The sequence below is a fragment of the Alexandromys fortis genome, unplaced genomic scaffold, assembly GCF_014885135.2.
Source record: "Alexandromys fortis isolate MF-2015 unplaced genomic scaffold, M_Fortis_MF-2015_v1.1 scaffold_70, whole genome shotgun sequence".
NCBI lineage: Eukaryota > Metazoa > Chordata > Mammalia > Rodentia > Cricetidae > Alexandromys > Alexandromys fortis.
Genome location: NW_026067955.1, coordinates 1043522 through 1062871, shown reverse-complemented (window position 1 = coordinate 1062871; position 19350 = coordinate 1043522). Strand labels below are relative to the sequence as shown.

General features: G+C 51.3%; 1 protein-coding gene across 1 annotated transcript in view; it reads left to right on the top strand.

The window, feature by feature from the left end:
- Ccdc33 (coiled-coil domain containing 33) overlaps positions 1-19350 on the top strand; it is a 100896-nt gene that overhangs the window by 59236 nt on the left and 22310 nt on the right. Inside the window, exon 12 of the mRNA XM_050151813.1 lies at positions 11596-11754. Coding sequence (XP_050007770.1) covers positions 11596-11754 — 159 coding nt within the window. The remainder of the gene's footprint in view (positions 1-11595; positions 11755-19350) is intronic.

Genomic DNA, 19350 nt, shown 5'->3' with positions numbered 1-19350 from the left:
TGACCCTCAGGGCTTGGGGTCAGGAAGAAGAAAGAACCTCTAGGTTTAGCTAGGGAGTTCTAAGGGGGTTTGAGGCCCCAGGAAACCAGGCAGAGTGCACCAATTAGGAAAAGCCACGAACAAAGGGCTGCACACTCTGCCCCAACCTAACCTAACCCGCACCAGCTTAACTGGGAGTCAAAGTTCCGTGGGGATGACAGGGGTTCTTTTAGGGGTGCAGGCAGGATCTAGTTCCTTGCAGTGTAAGACTGGTGGCCCTGATTCCTTGCTGGCTGCTAGCCAGGGTGCTCTCAGCTTCCGGAGACCGCCCACATGCCATCTTACCAGGGTCCCTGTACTGCGATGCCAGCAGGCACAGCCAGTCCCCAGCACACTTTGAAATTCTGACTTTCTCTTCTGTCAGCAGCCAGAGAAGACTCTGTGCTTTTAAAAAGAAAAAATGGGATCATCATCTTGTCTTAGGGGCCGCTGTGTCAGACAGCCCAACAGAATCATGAAAGCGATGGCTATTTGGCTATCTCAATATTAAGGTGTGGGGGCTTGGTGATCCATTTTGGGGTACTGCCGGCCACAGCAGAGTTGATCCACGTGGAAGGTTACTAGGGCAAGCCCTGCCTGGGGGGGAGGCCACGCCTCCTCTAGCCACTTAGTGGCTGACTCCGGCTCTGACACAGGCCATGGCTCTAGTGTACCCACTAGTGAAAGTCGCCCTCTGTAACCTCTCCATTTTCCCCTCTGGTACTAGGGTGTGGACAACCTGACCACGAACCCAGGAAATGTTCACGAGCTGATTAAGGGCTAATCTACTCTTGCTAGCGTCTCAGGACAGAAAAAAAATCCGACAGCTGTGGGGTAGTTCAGAGCCTTCTGTCCTTACCCATGAAGAATGTGGGAATTTCATGCTATGTGGCATGAGGAGGCTGGGAAGATGATGGCACAAAAGCCCCAGTGAGGTCACCATCATCCTCTCCAGATCCCTCTAATCCCCGCTCATGGCACCCACACCTGTACTCACCACTAAACCAAAGGCAAGAGTGAGAAAACCCACAGAGAAGTCGCCCAAAGCAAAAGACTCAGGACTGCTGAGATGGCTCAAGTCTGACAGCTTGAACTGGATTCCTAGAACTCATGTAAATGCGGAAGGAGAGAGCTGAGTACACAAAGTTGCGCTCTGACATTTATGTGTATGTACACACACACACTCATGCTCAAGCGTAATCAGTAATAATAACACGTGTGCGATGTATAATAACTAAAATTTTCAATTAAGAATGTTTCAATCCTAAGAAAGGAAAGGCGGGGAAAGGAAAAATACATCTTAGAGAATCCCAGGCCTTCTCAGGGTCTAGGATCTGTCAATAGCCACTGCCAGGCTCTCGCCATCTCCCTCTGCCTCCTGTCTTGCCCCAGGACGCATGCACTCTGCAGCCAGAGAAGAAAAAAGAGCTAGGTAGTCCTGGCTGGGAGGATGATGGGGACAGGCAGGCAACAGGCAGGTGGGTAGGACTTGTCCCCTGTTGCCCAGAGGCTGGGCACAAAGGTCTCCAGTGATGAATTATTCACTGGAACTGTGCTAAGTGCAGAATTAATCCCTTTCCTTCCAGCTGGCGGCCTCACTAAATTATCCCTCCAAGTCATGCGGGAAAACGCTGCCGAATTCATTTAGCTGCTGAGTGTTTTGATCTGGGCCTTGTGATTTTAGCTTTCCCTTTCCTTAGCCCCCTTCCCCTAGGGGTGGGGGAGAAACCTTTTAGTAATGGATTTCTAAGAAGAAAGGAAAAAAAAAAAAAGAGACTAAGATTAGGTGTGTACCAGAAAAAAAATAGTACTGGCAGAAATGCAGACCCAGCAGTCAAGAATTTGTTCACAGAAGTTCTACACATGTCTACATGTTCATGCAGCCACACATGAGTGTTCACACGGGGACAGTCACATATGCACAGATTTGCATGTGCACATGCCTCTTCAATGGTGCCTGCATTTAATGCATATGTACACACAGAGGTAAAATGACGGACATTTCACTCCTGTGTCCATACACAGTCTCTCTGTAGCTCAGCTGTTCCATGGAGATGCCAGCTGAGAGCTAACCAGTAAGTGACTCATTTGACTCTACAATGCTGAAGACCAAGTTAGGGGAGTGGCTGTGGCCGTGCTGGTGTGAGTGGACGCGTCATCAGGCCCTTGCTGCAACGACAGCCATCTCTGTGCTGTACAGACATAAGGAGTATATGACATCTGTCTTGCTATACAGATCTAAGGAGAATTTCCTACATGCCAGGCATTGGGCAGCTCAAAAATTGCACCACGTGACCTTGTGGATTGAAGTGGGGGCATGTCCTGGGGTTATAAAACCCGTGTTCCTCAAGGTATATTAATTCTCAACTAGTTTTGGACATAACCCTCACCCAGTATAGACACTAATTCTTTTGTCATCTTCCCACTAAGGGTCAAATGAAGAGTGTTGAGAATTGGTGAACAAGTCAGGTGGTACTTCAGGGAGATCTAAAGGGGTCCTCTCCCTGGATCCCCATCACCTTCACGATAAAGCATAGTTATCACACACCTGCTAACAGTATGCATCAACCCTTATGTACTGGGGTTAAGAGAGAGCACATTAAACAAGGCCAAGAAATCTTTCTCTTTATAGACATCAAAGGATGGAGACTAGAATGAATACATAGGTTCATGAGTAGATACTGGTTAGCAATATACAGCCTAATGATCCTTGAGATGATAAAATCCAGAGTCCCTGGAAAGGCTGTTTGACATCCCAATCTGAGTAAAGTCGGAGCTTAGCTACTGTGAGAGACCAGGATCCTTCCATCTTGATGTTCCACCTTGGAGGAGACTTGAGCTTTGTGGTCCATGCTATGCTCCACCATGTGCAGTCTATGGGCCAGTGATGGCAGACTCAGAACAAGGACCATCCAGTAATTCCTCCCAGTACAGCCTAAAAGCTCCAGGAGTCACCACCAGGGACAAGGTACCAGAGTCCTGTGTGCATTCCAGCTGCACAGAGCAGCTCGAGGTGGCAGGTGTCTTGAGACACCTGACCAGCACAACTGTCAAGTCTATCCTTGGGTAATTCCTTGCATGTGGCCAGGATGGGCGTAGAGAGGAAGGGCTCCAAGCCTGAGGGCTGAAGGTTCAGCACAGGTTGTTCTAGCTCCTTGGTCACTTGCCAAGCTCAGTCTGCCATACCCATGGTTTCTGGGCCAGCCACTCTCAGAGATCAGGGACATGAGTGTGGTAGGATGGCCAAAAGGAGGCAGCAGAGGTCTCTCTTAACAAATCTGGACAGGAACATCTTCAGCCACAACCACCACTGTGGGTGGTTATCCTGTCCTCTCCCTTCCTTTGCCATGACAGCAAGCTCACTCCCCTTAGCAACAGCCCCGCATGACACAGCAGCTGACTGAGAGACTCAGACTGAGAGCCCCTGCCTCTCCTGGGCCTCCCCTTGCACCATGCTCCCAGCTTGGCCCTCCGTGGCTGCAGCACACCCCAGCAAGCCTTCCGCATGGATGGCACCATCAGTCAGCAGGCATGCTGGCAGATTGATCAGCGACCACAGCCTGCCAGCTCAGTGATTGGCAAGCATTAGCTCTGGGTTGGAATATTATGCTTCAGAGGGGATTGTCAGTGGCGGGGGTGTGGGGTTGTGGTTACCCTGATGTATTGCTTCTCTGTGGGTGTTTGCTGCCTCTGGGGATCTGTCTGAAGCTGGAGTTGCATATGTAGGAGACCGCCTGAACAAAGCATGCAGGTGTGTGAAGTACAATGCATGCGCCCGATCCTCTCTTCCATGAAGTCAGTAAAGTGGACTTTGGAGGGTGTGAGCACAAAGAATTCATGAGCCCAGGGCCACTCCACAGAGAGGCAGGAATCAACCTTTGGCCTCCTGCTTTCCCGCTTTGATCTCAACTCTTTCTCTTTGAAGAGGCGGATGTGTTGTTCCTCGCCCCCACAAGAGGATTTGCTTCTCCAAGCAAGGCAGCCTGCCTTCTTTTAATAATTCCACCACATCCTGGGAGCCCTCCAGCTTGCAGGCAGCCTCTTTGAAGTGCAGCCCAAGATGAGTAGATCCCCTCACCTGACCCTGGCGTGCACACAGTAGGTGCTGAGTGGGCGCATTCTTGCCTCTGCCAGGAAAAGCACCTCCTTTTAAGTGAGACCGGAAGGGGCCACATGAGCACTTTGGTCTTAGGGAGAGTTCCCTCTCTCAGGGTTAGGATTCAAGATTCAGTGGCTGACCAGGGTTGAGGGACACCAGGCAGACAGAGATCAGGCTTCTTATGGATGGCCACCCTTCCTTAGCCTGCAACATTTAAGGACACGGGGAAGACTTGGAGCCCCTCGGATGCGGGGAATCTCTTACAAGGAGGTGCATTTGAGGCCCTGCTCTTAGAGATAGATGGCAGACACAGTCCCTTTGACCCGCCACTCCCTTTCTCTCTCCCTGGAAAGTGTGGTAGAGCAACACTTGAGACCATGAAAAGGGACCACCCTGGAGCCTTCATTACAAAGTCCTCTCTGGCTACCAGCCAAGGGCAAAGTCAGCCAGGTGCCTAGAAAGACAGGGTAGAGGACAAATACAATCAGACAGGTTTTGGATGAATTCTTCGAAAACACCATGTGATTGCTTTAAGTTGGTCCTTAGAGAAATCTTGACCCAAACCTGCCTCCATTTCCCCCAACAAACTCATTTGCCTGGACAGCCAATATCCAGAGCGACATGCTCTCTCTGTTAGCCTGTCCTTGGGAAGATCCTATTCCCACCCTCAAAGAGTCCAGCTCCGAAAACAACATCATAGCAGGAGGATGGGCCCAGAAGAGAGACACTTCCCCTTCCAACATTTCATAATATCCCTGGCTGCCTTCCCTGAGGTCCCCTATGCTCTCTGTCCTCACTCCTTCAGGCCAGATGGCAGGATACAGAAAGCTCTGTCCCATCCCTCTCTCTCACAGTACCCTTCCCTCACTGGCTCAGGTCCAATCCAGAGGGGCTTCCTATCCAAGGTGAAGAGACAACGACGGACAGGTGTGGGTGGTTAAAAAAAAAAGGTCTTGGTTTTCCAGGGGCCAAGGTACAAGGTGCGGGGCAGGGATTGTCACCTTCTTCCAAGCTTCTCACCTTTTCCTCTCTCTTGAATTGCCTTCATGGGTGCTGCATGCTCTGAGGACAATATGGTCTCTTCCCATACAGCTTACCTCAGAGAGGAGGGAGTCTAGTACTTCTTCCAACACATACACACACACACACACACACACACACACACACACACACACACGGTGCTATAGACTTTTCTGGCTTCCTTCTCGTGACAGGAGCTCCCCCACTTCCTGACAGGAGCCTTCTCTAGCCTCTGTAGCTCCTCGTAAGCCGCCTCCTTCCCCTGTGTTCCCTCCCACTGGCCTGTCTTTTCCCTCCCCAGCCCATCTCCAGGGAGCTCATGTTCATGTCAGGCCTCCCAGCACCTGCAAATTTGGTTGTTGCTTTCCTATTTTTTGAAACTGTCTCAGTGTGTATCCCAGGCTGGCCTCAAATTTATCCTACTGCTTCAGCTTTCTGAGGGCTGGGGTTACAGTATGCTTCTACCACAACCTCCCTAGCCTGAGCCAACCCTCCCTCTTTATGGACTGGTCACACATTTCACTTCTGATTCCCATACTCCTGTTTATCTACTCTTGACCATTCTTCTCTTAAAATGTCCTCCAAGACAGTGGAACACCATAGGCAGGACTAGGTGGCACAAGACCATCACTCCTTTTCTAAATGCATGTTCCCCTTTTGTGCAGCCAGAGTCTGCTCATTTGAATCCTTCCAAGGCAGCCAGGGTCACTGAAGTACGGAGTCCAGTCTATGGCACCTGAGTAGGACAGCCCACCCTCGCCTGGTACTTCCGCTCTTTCAAAGTCAGACAAGCTACAATACGCTTATAGTATCTCACCTTCATCTCAGCCCATTCTCTAGGCCTAAGGTCACTCTAGATGCTGATTTTATAACATACCAAGAGTCCCCCACTCCGTGTGCTACCTCAGGGTCCAGGTCGCCCATAATTATAGTCAAGATGCTCAACCTGTGACGCACAGGGCACATCTTCAGACCTGGCTCTCCTCGGAGCTTCCGCTTCCTCATCTGTAAAGAAAATTGTAATTCTACATACAGATGCTGAGGAGAGAGCTGGGGCCCATGCTGAGGCCCAGAACAGGGTCCTGCAAGCTTTCAGGAGGGGGCTCTCAGCACCGTGTACCAGAGCTGCTGACAAGCATACTGAGCAGAGTTGGGGGCAGGGCATTGGGCTAGGGAAATATCAGAACCCCACTAATCCATCACTCAGCACCTGCCCCTGATGACAGCTGCCCCACCAGCTTTCTGCTCATACAGACGTCAGAAAGCCTGTCAAGTGCTGAAGATAAACATCACCAGCTCCACCTTTGTTTTCACAGCAATTTCCGCCGTGTGTGTGTGTGTGTGTGTGTGTGTGTGTGTGTGTGTGTGAGCGCATGCATGCACAACTGTGCTCCATAGCATACATATGGAGGTCAGAGGACAACTTGCAGGAGTCAGTTCTAGCCCGGGTTGTCAGACTTGATGGCAAAGACCTTTACCTCCTGAGTCATCTCTCAGCTCTCACAGAAAATTTTCTGAGAAGGAAAAATTTTTAAAAGGTGATTATCTCTCTCTCTCCAGAGTTAAATTTATAGAATTTCCCTGACTAGAGCTGGGGCTATGGAATACATACATACATACATACATATGGAATAGATACATAAAGGCCTGCTTCTGGGTCTGGGACCAAGATCCAGGCTGCTTCTGGTGCAAGTAATTCAGGCTCATCTCAAATTTATCACAAGCCTGTGGACCATTGCTTCCTTGAGAACATGAGCCTGAGATGCCTCTCAAGAAATAGTGTCCCAAGTCAGGATGCTGGGCAGGCTGAAGTTTAAAACATCCTCTTGCTGCTTTTTTTTTTTTTTTAACAAGCTCAATGCATAATTTGTTGGTCGAAGACATGAGAGAAAGAAATAGAGTAGATGCTTCTAGAAAAACTTCTAAGGAAGTGAGAACTGGCCTAGGGATTCTCCCCAACTCAAGACCAGGCCACTCACTCTAGCCTAGTCCTCCAGCCAAGCCAGATGGATCCCTGGCCCAGACAAGATCATGCATCTGTAAGTTCACTGGGGTCCTGCTTATTTGGGCCCTGACCTGCACCCAACAAGAAAGCACTCCAACAGATTATCACCACCTGTGCATCTAGCGTGAGGTGCTACACTGAGAATATAAGCCCAGGAGAAGTGTCACCCAGAGGCATGGCTTGAGTTATACTTCAGACAGTGGCTTGGAAGTTGGGAAAGCGGTGATGTATCAGAGATCAGCATATGTAATAACAAGGAGGCTTGTGGGACATACGGATGCTGTAGTAAGCAGTGACCTTGGACTTGTAAGTGGGACCCAGATTGTGGAAGGACTGGGTAGGTGCCAGGACACAAGGTTTGGACTTTGCCAAAAGATGATGGGCAACTAGAGAAAATCTTTGAGCAGCAGTAATACATGGTTCTGTTCAGATGTGAACAGGGACTGATGAAGGTAGGGGAAAATGATTTCATTTTTCCATGAATAAAGAGTGAATGAACCCACAGTCCATCCACTAAGCCACAGGCGGGGCTGTATTTAATCCTAACACCCCAACAGAATTAAAAAAATAAAAATCTTTACCGCCCCTCATCCTAACCCCTGCTTTGGGGAGGGGCAGGGGTTGACACCATTTCCTGAGAGATATACCATGGGTCTATCGAATATTAACACGTGGACCCTTTTGGGCTGGGAGAGCAACCCAGATGCTCAAACCTGTCACAGCTGCAGCAGCCAGCCCTCAGGATGCCGTAAATGAGGCTGGCCAGATGCACGGGAGGCAAGCCCTCTTGAAGGGCTTGCTGTCTGAGCCTCGCCTACAGCTGGAGAGATAAGAACCTACAACTGCAGCCCACAGGAAATGACAAAGCAGTGACTGATCGGGGAGCCACTGCACAGGGCTCATTATGGTGCTTGCCAGCGGGCGAGCCACCCTTATCAGGGAGAAAATTGTATCAGGCCTCCTGAATTACTAGCGATTGGAAGCAGATTTCTTGGGACGCACTTTGTTAGATACCTAATGAGCGGGATACAGGAGAGCAGAGCCCTCAGCCTGGCGGGGCGGGGGACAAATGTCTTTGTTAAACAGAATTTGTCAGTTTCCGCTCCAGGCTCCCTGGGGAGGGTTCAGGGCCAGCTAATTGAATTAAGAGCCTGTGTTCCCCACCAAGAAAGCTCAAGGCGGGGCGAGAGGCGGGCTGGCCGGAAGGCGGGCACTTTCAGCACCGGGGACAGCAGCTGCAGCCGGGTTGCTTTGTAATTGCCAGGGCAAGCAGGAGCTGTTGCATTTTGCATGACCAGGGATGTAGGGGACTGAGTACAGGGAGGAGGGCGGCAGAAGTATTGAGGGAAGGGCGGGGAGACAGCTTGGAATGCCATTGGCCCAGGCTGTCTCGACAGACCCCACTCTGCTGGTTTAGAGTGCCTGCTGGACATCTTCTCCCACCACGTTTCTCACACGGTGTGCGGCAGCTGGTACAGCACAGGGGCTGGGCCGGACGCTGAGTCTGAGCTGGTGCATGGCCACGCATCTCTTTGAGCTTTCAAAGTCAGTCTCCAATTACAGTCCTAATGAAGCAAGATCTGCTACCACCACGGAGCTACAGACTGAGGGGCCACTTGTCAGCCCCATGCTGCCCCAGCGGGCCTGCCAAATAGAAAAGCAAATAAACAAGCTTGTGGGGTGAGCATACAGAAGAGAATGGGGTTAGCAGAGCTAAGCAAGGCCTGAATAGGCAATTCATCCGCAAGGCTTTGCTCTCTCCTGCCCCCTCCTACTCGGCCTGCTTTCCCTCCCTCCCCCTCAGGTTACTCCCCTGCCTAGCAGAGACTGGTGGGATGAATTCACTGTTTTGGACTGAAAGTCTCATTTTTTTTTAAAATCTATCTTTCTAATGAAATTAAAGGAATTTATGAAATTAAAGGAATTTATACATAGTATCAGAATCTACCTAAAAATAATCTAGTGCGTGTGTAACTGACCCAAAAACATCAGTTCCACATCACTGAGTTGGCCTAGCTGGTCCTGGGCCCATACAGGATGGACGGCAGGGAGACAGGCAGTGGGGGAGGGGACTCCCTCGGCAATTGTCCCTGCTTTCTGTAATGACTGGGCCACCTCTGGAGACCTCTTTTGATTTCATTACTCCTACTTCCTCCTCTAACTGGATTAGATGGCAGTCTATGAAATCCAGGGCATTGAGATTGGCTTTCTGCCTGGAAATGAGGAGAAATGTCATTACAGGTCCTGAATCAGCATCTCACCCGAGCTTGGACCCACCTGGTCACTAGGGAGGTGGTTTTTGCCCTGGCTAGGCTGGTTGTTCCTATTTTTCTACCACCCACCCATCATTTTACCCAGTAAGCATTACATAGTTCTCCCTCTGTAGTCAGTCTGATGTTCAGCATTTTAAAAATATGTTTCTGTGTCTGAGTACTATGCCTGCAATGTTCCTGTATACCACATGCATGCCTCGTGTCCACAGAAGCTTGACGAGGGTAACAGATCATGGGTGCTGGGAACTGGGACTAGAACCCAGATCCTCTGAAAGAGCAGGCAGTGCTTCCCATCCCCAAGTGCTCAAAATTTCTGAATAGGAGAGAGATGTGGTGCTTTTCCTTATCCAAAGTCTCACTTAGAAAACCCCAAACTGTGTGAGTCGGATGCTGCCCTGGGCACTTCCACTCCATGTCATTTGGGAAACAACTAAGTGATTCCTGCCCCTCTTCAAACGGGAGAAGATGAGGCAGGAAGCTGGGCTGGTGTTCACAGATATAAATGGCCGGCTGAAGTCAGCCTCGGGTCATCAAATGCATCCCTCTTCCATGCCAAGAACATTTACAGATGTTTCTCTTAGGAAATGCCTACCTTACACCCCTTCAAAATTGGAGCATAGAATGTCCCAGGTGATTCCATGTATGTGTGGGCGACTCCTAACCCTGCTGACATAAGCATGTAAAAGCCTGTGTTATAATGCATTTCTGAAGCCCAAATTGTATGGCACATAAAGAAATCATCGGAAACACCTCAGTGTCAGCATCTTCATCTCAATTTATGTAGTCCAGGTGTGTCAGTTTTCAGGCAATGTCCACTTAGTGAGGTACACCCACACCCTCCTCGCTCGGGTTGTTTAAAGACAGACACTGAGGCACCCGGCGCCCTATGCATGTTCCTCCTGTTTGTGCCCAGGGCTCCCCTTGCATCTAGTAAAACACCACCCAGTGAATAAACACATCTGCACTGAAACAGAGTGAGGATTCCAACAGTTAATGCGGGGTGAGATTGCATCACATTTGAGGCCTCTGCAAACCCTGAGACCGTGTGCTGCTTTAAACAAAAGGGCAGGTGCGAGAACTAACAGTGGATTTCACATAAGTTTTCAATTCTATTTTGTGTCTCTGCGTGTACATGCCAACACGTACTACGGTGCCTGCGGGGAGGCCAAGGGACAACACACAGGAGATGGCTCTCTCCTTCCACTGCCTGGGCCCCAGGGATCAAACTCACATAGTCAGGCTTGGCAGCAAGCACCTTTACCTGTGCAGCCATTTCACCAGCCCCCAAACAAGTTTTAAAATGATGACCCCCACAAAAAGACCCGCTGACACATGCCCCTAAGTCTAGGGAACATAAAGTTTTGTTAGGGAAACAAAAATAGCAAACTAGCCTAGAGCCACAGAGCCATGTGAAGTATAGGTAGCCAATGCTGGACTGGAAGAACTCAGAAAACCTTTGATCAAGAAAGGACAGAGACAGAGGGCTTCTTTCCCTAGGGAGGAGGAGGGAGATGAGAGACAGCCATGAAGAAGGGTTTGCCAAGGTGCACAGAGAGGCTCTCTAAGGGGGTGATGGAGCTGAGTGATGAGAGAGGTGAGCTGGAAACGGGGTGAAAAGAGCGGGGCATTTTAGAAGTTATCACCATATTGGCACGGAGGCCATCGGTGGCGTACTCATGGAGCCCCTGCAGTAAACAAGACGCTGGGGAGAAGAGTGCCCTTGCTTACATGAACTGCAGTCTTGGTGTAAATACTGGGAGAAAGCAGAGAGAGTCCATACACAACCCCACTGTTTGAAAGGTGTTTCCATAGAGTAATTACTGTGAACACTGTGAAATGGTATGCTATGGATGATGAGGTTACTTTGGAGTTGGGGTGTGGTCTCTGTGTCAAGGGGCAGCGCTTCTCCAAAAAGATTATACAAGGGCAGGACTCAAATGATGGTAAGGGGGCAGTTGTATAAGGATCCCCGGGTAGAGAAAAAAATCAGATGCAAAGGTCTTGAGGCAGGGAATCGCTTGGCTTGTGGAGGAACTGCAGGACATTGCAGCTGGGACCCAGGAAACAAGGAGCAGGTGGTGGGGAGTATCCAGAGGATGGGTGTGCAGGGTCTGAACAGCTTGGAGTGTAGCAGGCACCATGGAAGGGCCGGCTCAAAGTCTCTCTCCATCTTTTTTTAGAGGCCAGAAAACTTCTTGACACTAACCAACAGCAAGGGTCTGCCCACCCTGAACCTGAAGGTCCTAGATGAGAATCTGGGTGCCATCCATGAGTCCTGGTCCAAGAGCTCCTCAGACTCCTCTCAGGAAGGAGAGGAGCCTCAGACTTTGCACGAGATGGTGAGTACCTCTCCCTAGGACATGGAGAACTTGTGCCGTGATGGTGCAATGGGAAAGGAGAGTCAAGAGCCACCCCTGAGATCACTCCCCAGGCGGCAAGTGGTCCACCCTTCTGCACACCTCCCCGAACACGAGCCAGTGGGAGGAAGATGAGACCCCCTTCTGTGGTTTCTTTATCTTTTAGGTGGGCTCTGAGAAATTCTTATCATGCCTGCTCAGTCAAGTGCAACTCAGAGTATGTCCCTCAGGCCATGGGAAGCCCCCCAAGAGGCTAACTGTACCTTATAAAGGAGGCAGTATACTATGTTCAGGTGCGGTCTGTGTCTTGATCTTGGGACCTGGCCTCATGATGGGTCACTTTTGAGTCTCAACCTCTTTGTACAAATAACAAAAGAGTACACACTCAAGCTGGGTGGTGATGGTGCACGCCTTTAATCCCAGCACTCAGGAGGCAGAGGCAGGTGAATCTCTGTGAGTTTGAGGCCAGACTGTTCTACAAGAGCTAGTTCCAGGACAGGTTCTAAAGCTAGAGAGAAACCTTGTCTTGAAAACTAAGAGAGAAAGAGAGAGAACACAACACTCAAAAGCTCAAAAGATAATCCCACTGAAGTCCCCAGTGGAGATATCACCACCACCACCACCCCCCATCAATGGCCATGAGAGATTTCATGTGTGGCTTTCTATGGCCCTCTACAGTGGATCCTACGAGCAAATGCTACCCCAAAGTACCCAAGGAAAGGACTTAGGCAAAGCCACCAATCTAATCCTCAGGTCTCCTCCTGAGGACTTGCCCTTCTCTACTGACAGTCTCTTCATCTACCCTTGGCACTTAGCACCTTTCTGAAACATGTCCCATCAGACAGTAGAAAAGGCAGCTGCCTGCTGAGTGTACCCAAGAGGAGGTCCCCACATAGAGTACCCTCCCCAAGAGAGGAGCCTTCCTGTCCAAGCAACAGCTCTCAGAGACATTTCTAGTACACATGTCACCTTTGCCCTGTGGAGAAGCAGGGCTCAGGAGTTTCTCCAGTCCAGTCCATTGCATTGAAAATGAAGGTACAGGCCTTGGCCTGGGAGATTCGGGACAGCACGGGTAAGCCAGTTCTTGTCAACCTGCACAACCTCATCCAAAGTGGTATAGGGAAGAAGGTTGGTTTTCAAAAGCCAGGGCAGTGAGAAAAAGTGAAAGGGCCACTCCAGGAAAGGGCAGATGGGAAGGAGGGAGAAGGAAGGTGGTCCTACCTGGTGACCACCAGAGAATTTCGGTGAGATTCTGCCCTCACCCCACTGCCTTGCCTTGAGCCAACCAAGCCTCAGCCTTACTCAGAGGGCAGAGTTCACCCTGAGTCACACTACCTCTGAGAGTAGACCCTGCCTGAACATCCGGGACGTAGTGTGAGCAAGCAGTGAGTGGTGCCAAGCTCCATCCCACAGCTGGGAATGGCAGGGACTCTCTGGTAAGGCCTGAGCTGCGGACAGCAAGTCTGAGAACCTGGTTCATGCGCAATGGGAAACACACATAACTTAATGCTGTGCCCTTGTATGTGATGGGAGACATAAAAAGGTGGAAAGTGAGGCTCGTTGCACCTATTTTTTGTCTTCCTGTGCCTGATTTAGCCCTCCAACACAGCACAAGGACTCTCTCCCGGCCCCTGCTCTCTCCCCAGCCCCCTTGCCATCATGTTATCCCAGCTGCTCTCCTACAAACCTACAGGCCAGAGCTCAGAAAGATGAGGGCAGGGCCCAGCCACACACCTTCCCCACAGCCAAGAGAACCCAGTTGTGAGTAACAGAATGTGGTTGGGTAGCAACGGGCTACAGTTCCATGCCAATCACAAGCAGCTGTGCAGCCATGGGTCACTGTTCCATGGCAACCAAAGAAAATTACATAGCAATGGATGAACTCATGTAACCAAGAGGCAGAGTGACAAGCCACAGAAGACAGCCATGGGGCCCAGGACTGTTGCTGCATAGCAATAGACCCTGATGTAAGATGATGTCATCCAGCACCGTAGGGCAGGGAGGCATGATTGTGGGACAGAGCACAGGCACAGCCCCTGTGCTTCAAGGCACAGATCTATAGCAGCAGATACCTGAGGAGCCCGGAGGAACCTGAGCAGCAGTGACAGTCATGAGGTATGTGACTCGGGACTTATATCAGGCAGTGTCATCCGCAGAGTCCGTAGGTGAGGCAGGGAGCCTTGTGACACAGCAGTTGTTGTGAGGTGACCCAAGGATGAATGAGCGGCCCCCTCTGCTCTCTTCTGTGGCCTTGGCTGAGCCTCTCTGCATCACCTGACTTCCATGGCGCCTCATTCTCTGTCTAGTGTCGCCGTGCAGTCCCCAGAGCCTCAAATCCATCTTCTCTCTGGCTCCCTCCTGAGTCTACTTGTGAGCACTGAGAATGGAATATTCTCTGGAAAGGGGTTCCTTGGGGACAGAGGAACAGGTAGAAGGGATCTGGTCTGTGGCCTTTTGTGCAATGCCCCTTGCCCCTCACAGCACATAGACCCCAGCCAGGACTCCTACCAAGCCCAGCCATTTCTTCCCATCCCCAGACACCTAGCTCTAATGCAGTCATTCCAGGGACCATGTTTTTTCAGGGCAGTAAAAAGCTCAGTGCTGGGTGGGACCACGGAGGTCAAGGGTAAGAGCCATGGCAGAGCTAAGGGAAGCAATTGCGTCCCTTATGAGCAGCCCGGAACATACATTTCTTTGGAAATGTTCAACTCCCGAGCCATTTTGAAAGGGACAGTTCTTCAAAGACCCACTTTGCCAGCATCTTGTCCTTATCCCTGACATCTGAGCCACCTCACTCAAGCTAGCTGGTGTCTCCTGATGCCACCACCACAGGGGGTAAACTGAGGAGTTCTGTTGAGTCTTCAGAGCTGCCAATTCCACTCACAGAGACCCATGAGACATCTCCAACTCAACAGAAGCCTAGGATGACCCAACCTAATGAGTGCCCAGTCCTATACCCAGTGAGGCCATGGGGGCAAGAGAGGGGACGGAGGCCTGAGAACTGGAAATCCCCTTGAGATAAAAAATAGCCACAGACTGTCAACCACACAGAGAAGACAAGAATGAACATGTGAGGATGGACAAGCAGGGAGATATGATCCAGACAAAGGACCTTCCTAAAGGCGGGGTGGGGGGAGAAGGAGAGAGGACCTAGGAAGGCTTCCTGAAGGAAGAGGACTAGGCTTTAGACAAGGTAGTCCGTGTCTTTTCCACCCAGAGGCTCAAGCAGGGTTTGTTCTGCTGCCCTCCACCCCACCATTGTTCATTTACTCACTCTCTTTCTCCCCTCCCCCCACATGTACACACACACATACACAAACACACACACATACACACACATCCATGCCCGTATGCACACGCATGCCATTGTCTTTGTATATTGCCATTTCTTTCTGATATCAGCCCTCTCTTTCCCTCCCCCTCTCTTTCTTTCCTCTTCCCTCCCTCCCTCTGCCCTGCTCACAGCAGCTCTGAGGCCAACCAGGGGCCCTGCATCCTAGAAAATGAATAATTGACAGGGTTGTTAAAAGATTCAGTGGACTTTTCTAAGCTCCCCATGCTGGAATAACTCATTTCTCTCATCCTCTCTTTGAAAGCCTTTCCCTTCCCTCCTCCCACCCCCTAGTCCCTACGCCACCCCCAGCCCAAGCTTTTCTTTTCCTTTCCTGAGTCTATGAGTCCTACAAGGCTCCGTCCTTGACCCCGAGGTCTCTTTAAGTCACTGGCTGTCCTTGTCCTGTTTAAACTGCTCTTAGGGGTGGCAGGGTGACTCCCCCTGAGAGGGGCCCATGTGCATATGGAGAGAGAGGCCTGGGGACTTCACCTGAGGCACACAGCTGACTGAATGCAGCTCAGCCCAGGAGGTCAGACTCCCCAGGCCAAGGCTACCTTCCTAGGCTGGTGCGGAGGAGTCTCGGCTGTGCCTGCCCAGTTCTGTCACTTTATGTCCCTGTGTCCTGATTGTCTGTCTGTAACATGGGAGAGCTGCCTCCTTGGGCAAAGGAGACGGGTAAGGCCTTGAGAAGGGAAGGGAGCTTGGTCATGTGGCAAAGCTCCCTGTGAACTGCAGCCTTTGTTCCTCCTTTGCATGGGCAAAGGGCAACCAATCTCCCTATTTAGTCTGGGCAAATGTAGCCTGGCCATCTCCACGCCACGGGAACTTCCCTTCATTCTGAGCTCCTCATATCTTCTGCCTCCTTCAATATCCCATGGCCATAGGGCACAATGTTGCCTGGCCTAGCTCCATGCTGGGCTCTGCACTTACTCTCATTGCTCCTTGAAGTAACCTTGAGCTCAACCCTCCTCTGTGGGCCCCAGTTCCTGCCTCTGTCAGCAGGAGACATTGGAGAAGATGTGCCCTAGTTCCTCGAGACTCCGCAGTGTAGTTGGAGCCTCCATCCTTCCCCAGACCCCACCCAGGTGAGTGGATGCTCAAAGCTGACTTTGGCTCCTTCAGCACCACCTGGTGGCAGGTGATGCACCCTAAGCAGGAGACCTCTGTGGCCAACGGTAGTTGTCACCAGAGGGAGACAGTGTTCTAGACTCTTCACAGAGATAACAAGAAGTAGAAAAACCTCCAGTGAGAGAGAGCCTCAACCCAGGGTACCGTGGGCTGGGTGGGTACCACAGAGGTATCACAGAGGTCAAGAAAAACATCCTCAGGCCCTGAGATGACATCTTCCATTGTTACTACCACCACCCCTGCCTGGGGACCCAGATCCTATAAAACCATAGAGATAAAGAACAGAGGAGAGGTACAGAAACCCAGGCAACCAAGAGCATGAGCCACCCAGGCTAACCTCAGCATCAGAATAGACACCTGACTGGGTTCTCTTCAGATCACAGTGGCCAAGCTACTAGCCACCTTCTCCCACATAGCTGCTGCTCCATCCCCTTACACGTCAGTCTCCGCTGTCCCCAATTTCTCTGCCTCTAATTGTCTGGCCATTCTGCTCCTTGCTACTCACTCATACAGCACCCAGCTCTCTGCCCCTGACCTCTAGGTGAGTGTCCACCATGCACTTACAAAGGCCCCTCCAGGCCCCGCTCCTCCAGGCTGGAGGTCGTCTCAGGGCCCTGTGCTTCTGCTCCTCCTAACCAGGGAGCCTTGTGTGCTGCGCCAAGAGGAAGGGGTTCTAAAAATAAATGCAGAGAACATGCAAAAGTCCCCAGCTGTCTGAGCCCTCAGCAGCTCCTTCTCTTTCCTGTGCCTCCCTTTGCTTCCTCCTCAGTTCACACTGCAGGCAGGCAGGCAGGCAGGCAGGCACGCACGCACACACACACACACACACACACACACACACACACACACCAGAGAGGTGGAGGGGAAAGAGGGGAAAAGAGAAAGAGAGAGGAGAGAGGGAAGAGAAGGAGGGAGAGGCAGGCAGAGAGAGTAGGAGGTGGGGGAGAAGTGGGAGAGGCAGCGAAGAAGGGAAAGGGAGGAATGAGAGGCTGGAAAGGGAGGAGCGAAGCTGTCATCCTGCAGGAGGGTCTGTTGTCTCTCCTGCAGACTCAGCTCCGCCTGACACCCACAGCTCTAACAGGTTGTCTCAAGTCTACCTCCAGAGCTGTGTGAGGTTAGAGAAAGCCTTCCACCTCTCTGATCCTGCTTCCTCATTGTTAAAGAGAAGGAATATTGTCTCCTTGCTCCCTCTTGAGGCTGAGGGGAAGACTAACAGGAATGTGGACAGGAGGGCAACGGAAACGGCCCCAGTGTCCAGGCTATAGGAGCATTTAGGATGAGAAGCACCGACATGAATCTCCAGGCCTTCCACTATAACCCTATCTCCAGAAAGCCTGTCCCCAGACCCCTGCTTACAGTTCCTCATCTCCCCCGCCCCCATTGCATCTCAGGCGGGCCATTCCCATTCTCCATCCATCACCTGAGACTAAAGAGATTAATAAACGAGACTCATAACTCAGCTACTGGGATGCACCAGATATTTACGGCTGCGTTTCAATTTGCAAAGAGATTAAGTGTTTGTCGATTTATTGTCTCTTGGTGGGTGTACGCTGGGAGCAAGGAGGCTGAGCAAGGCCCCCTGCTGGCCAGCTCCCCTCCCCCGCTCCCACTCCCTCCCAACCTCCATTCCTAGAGCTGGGTGGAAACCGGCGCTGTCCAGCTTTCAAAGCTACTGCCCACTGGAGGGCCTTGACCCAACTAACCAGAGAGACAGAGACTTTGACTTAAGATGAAAGCCACACCCGCACCACTAAACTGACATCAAGATACCCAAGGGCCCAGAATCCCCTGCCCTACAGTGACTATATCAAGCAGTGGGTGAAGTCACACACTTCCAGAAGGCCAAATACCAAATGGCTTCATGGTTCACTCTTAAGCCCAGGGATGGCTGTTCAGGACATACACAGAACTGCCATGTGTACCCTCTCTTGAACCTAAAGACACTGGGGGTGGCCTGGAGACATCTCTGCAGTCTGATCAGGGAGAGCCTGCAGGGGCCCAGAAAAGTGAGTCAGCCTGGAAAAGCTGGGAGAAAGGAGGGCCCTCAGGGGCCAAGAGGCAAAGATGGCTTGAGCCCAGTGCAGGGGGGCTCAAGGACCACGACGGGGCTTAATGCATCCTGGGACTGAAAACCTCAAGAGCACCTCTCCTTGATGCACCCCGGCTGCTTCTCACCTCCCCAAGGTCTAGCGTGTGCATTCAGCCAGCTTTTCTAGCATCTTTTTTGTGCCAAGTCTTGTGACCTCACTACAAGGAACCCACCACCAATTTGGGCAGTTCTAGCAGGTTGCTGTCAAGAGCTGTGTGACTTTGAAACGCCACTCCACCTCTCTGATGTCATTCCTACTTACCTTCTGAGATCTGTGAGAGGACTGGGGAGCGGGCTGCAGGGCGCCGGGACACTAAGGAGCTGTCCCCTGCTCAGGAGGCTTGATGATGATGCGGATGTTCAGGGAATCTTTTAGACTGAGGGGAGGAAGGGAGACAGCACAGCTCACCAGGACTCTCTGAAGCCCATCCTCAAGTGACAGTCACATAAAAGTGGGACCAGTCTAGGATGTCGGTGCTCAGAGGCCCCAGGTGAGCAGTGAACACAGGAAATGGGAGGAGGAGATGACAGGGACCAGGACACAGTCTTCCCCCAGGACTGAATCTGGCCTTAACCCCATCAGCTTTGTCAGGCAGGGATCACTTCATCTGCCTCAGGGTGGGGGCAGATGTCACTGGGACAACAGAGAGTGAGAGCAGAAGCCAGGTGGGAATGGTGATCAGTCTGGCTTCCGTGGTGACAGGGAGATGGTTAGTTTGTTCCTGAGAGAGGAACCTGCCGCCCTGCTGTGCGGAAATGTGTGTGTGTGTTGTGTGTGTGTGTGTGTGTGTGTGTGTGTGTGTGTGTGTGTGTGTGTACCTGCGTACGTACACATAGGCACTGCATTCTCATCTTTCCTGAGCCTGGCCAAGATCTCACTAAAAGGCCCCATTGGACCTTCCAAGCACATTCCTTCCCTTCTAGACCTCTGTTTACCTATCCGTGAAATGGGGAGAACACATACCTCTCTAGGAAGGAGAGAGGAAGTCTTCCAGGTTAGGGCAGAGAACTGAAGGGCTGTTGGGGT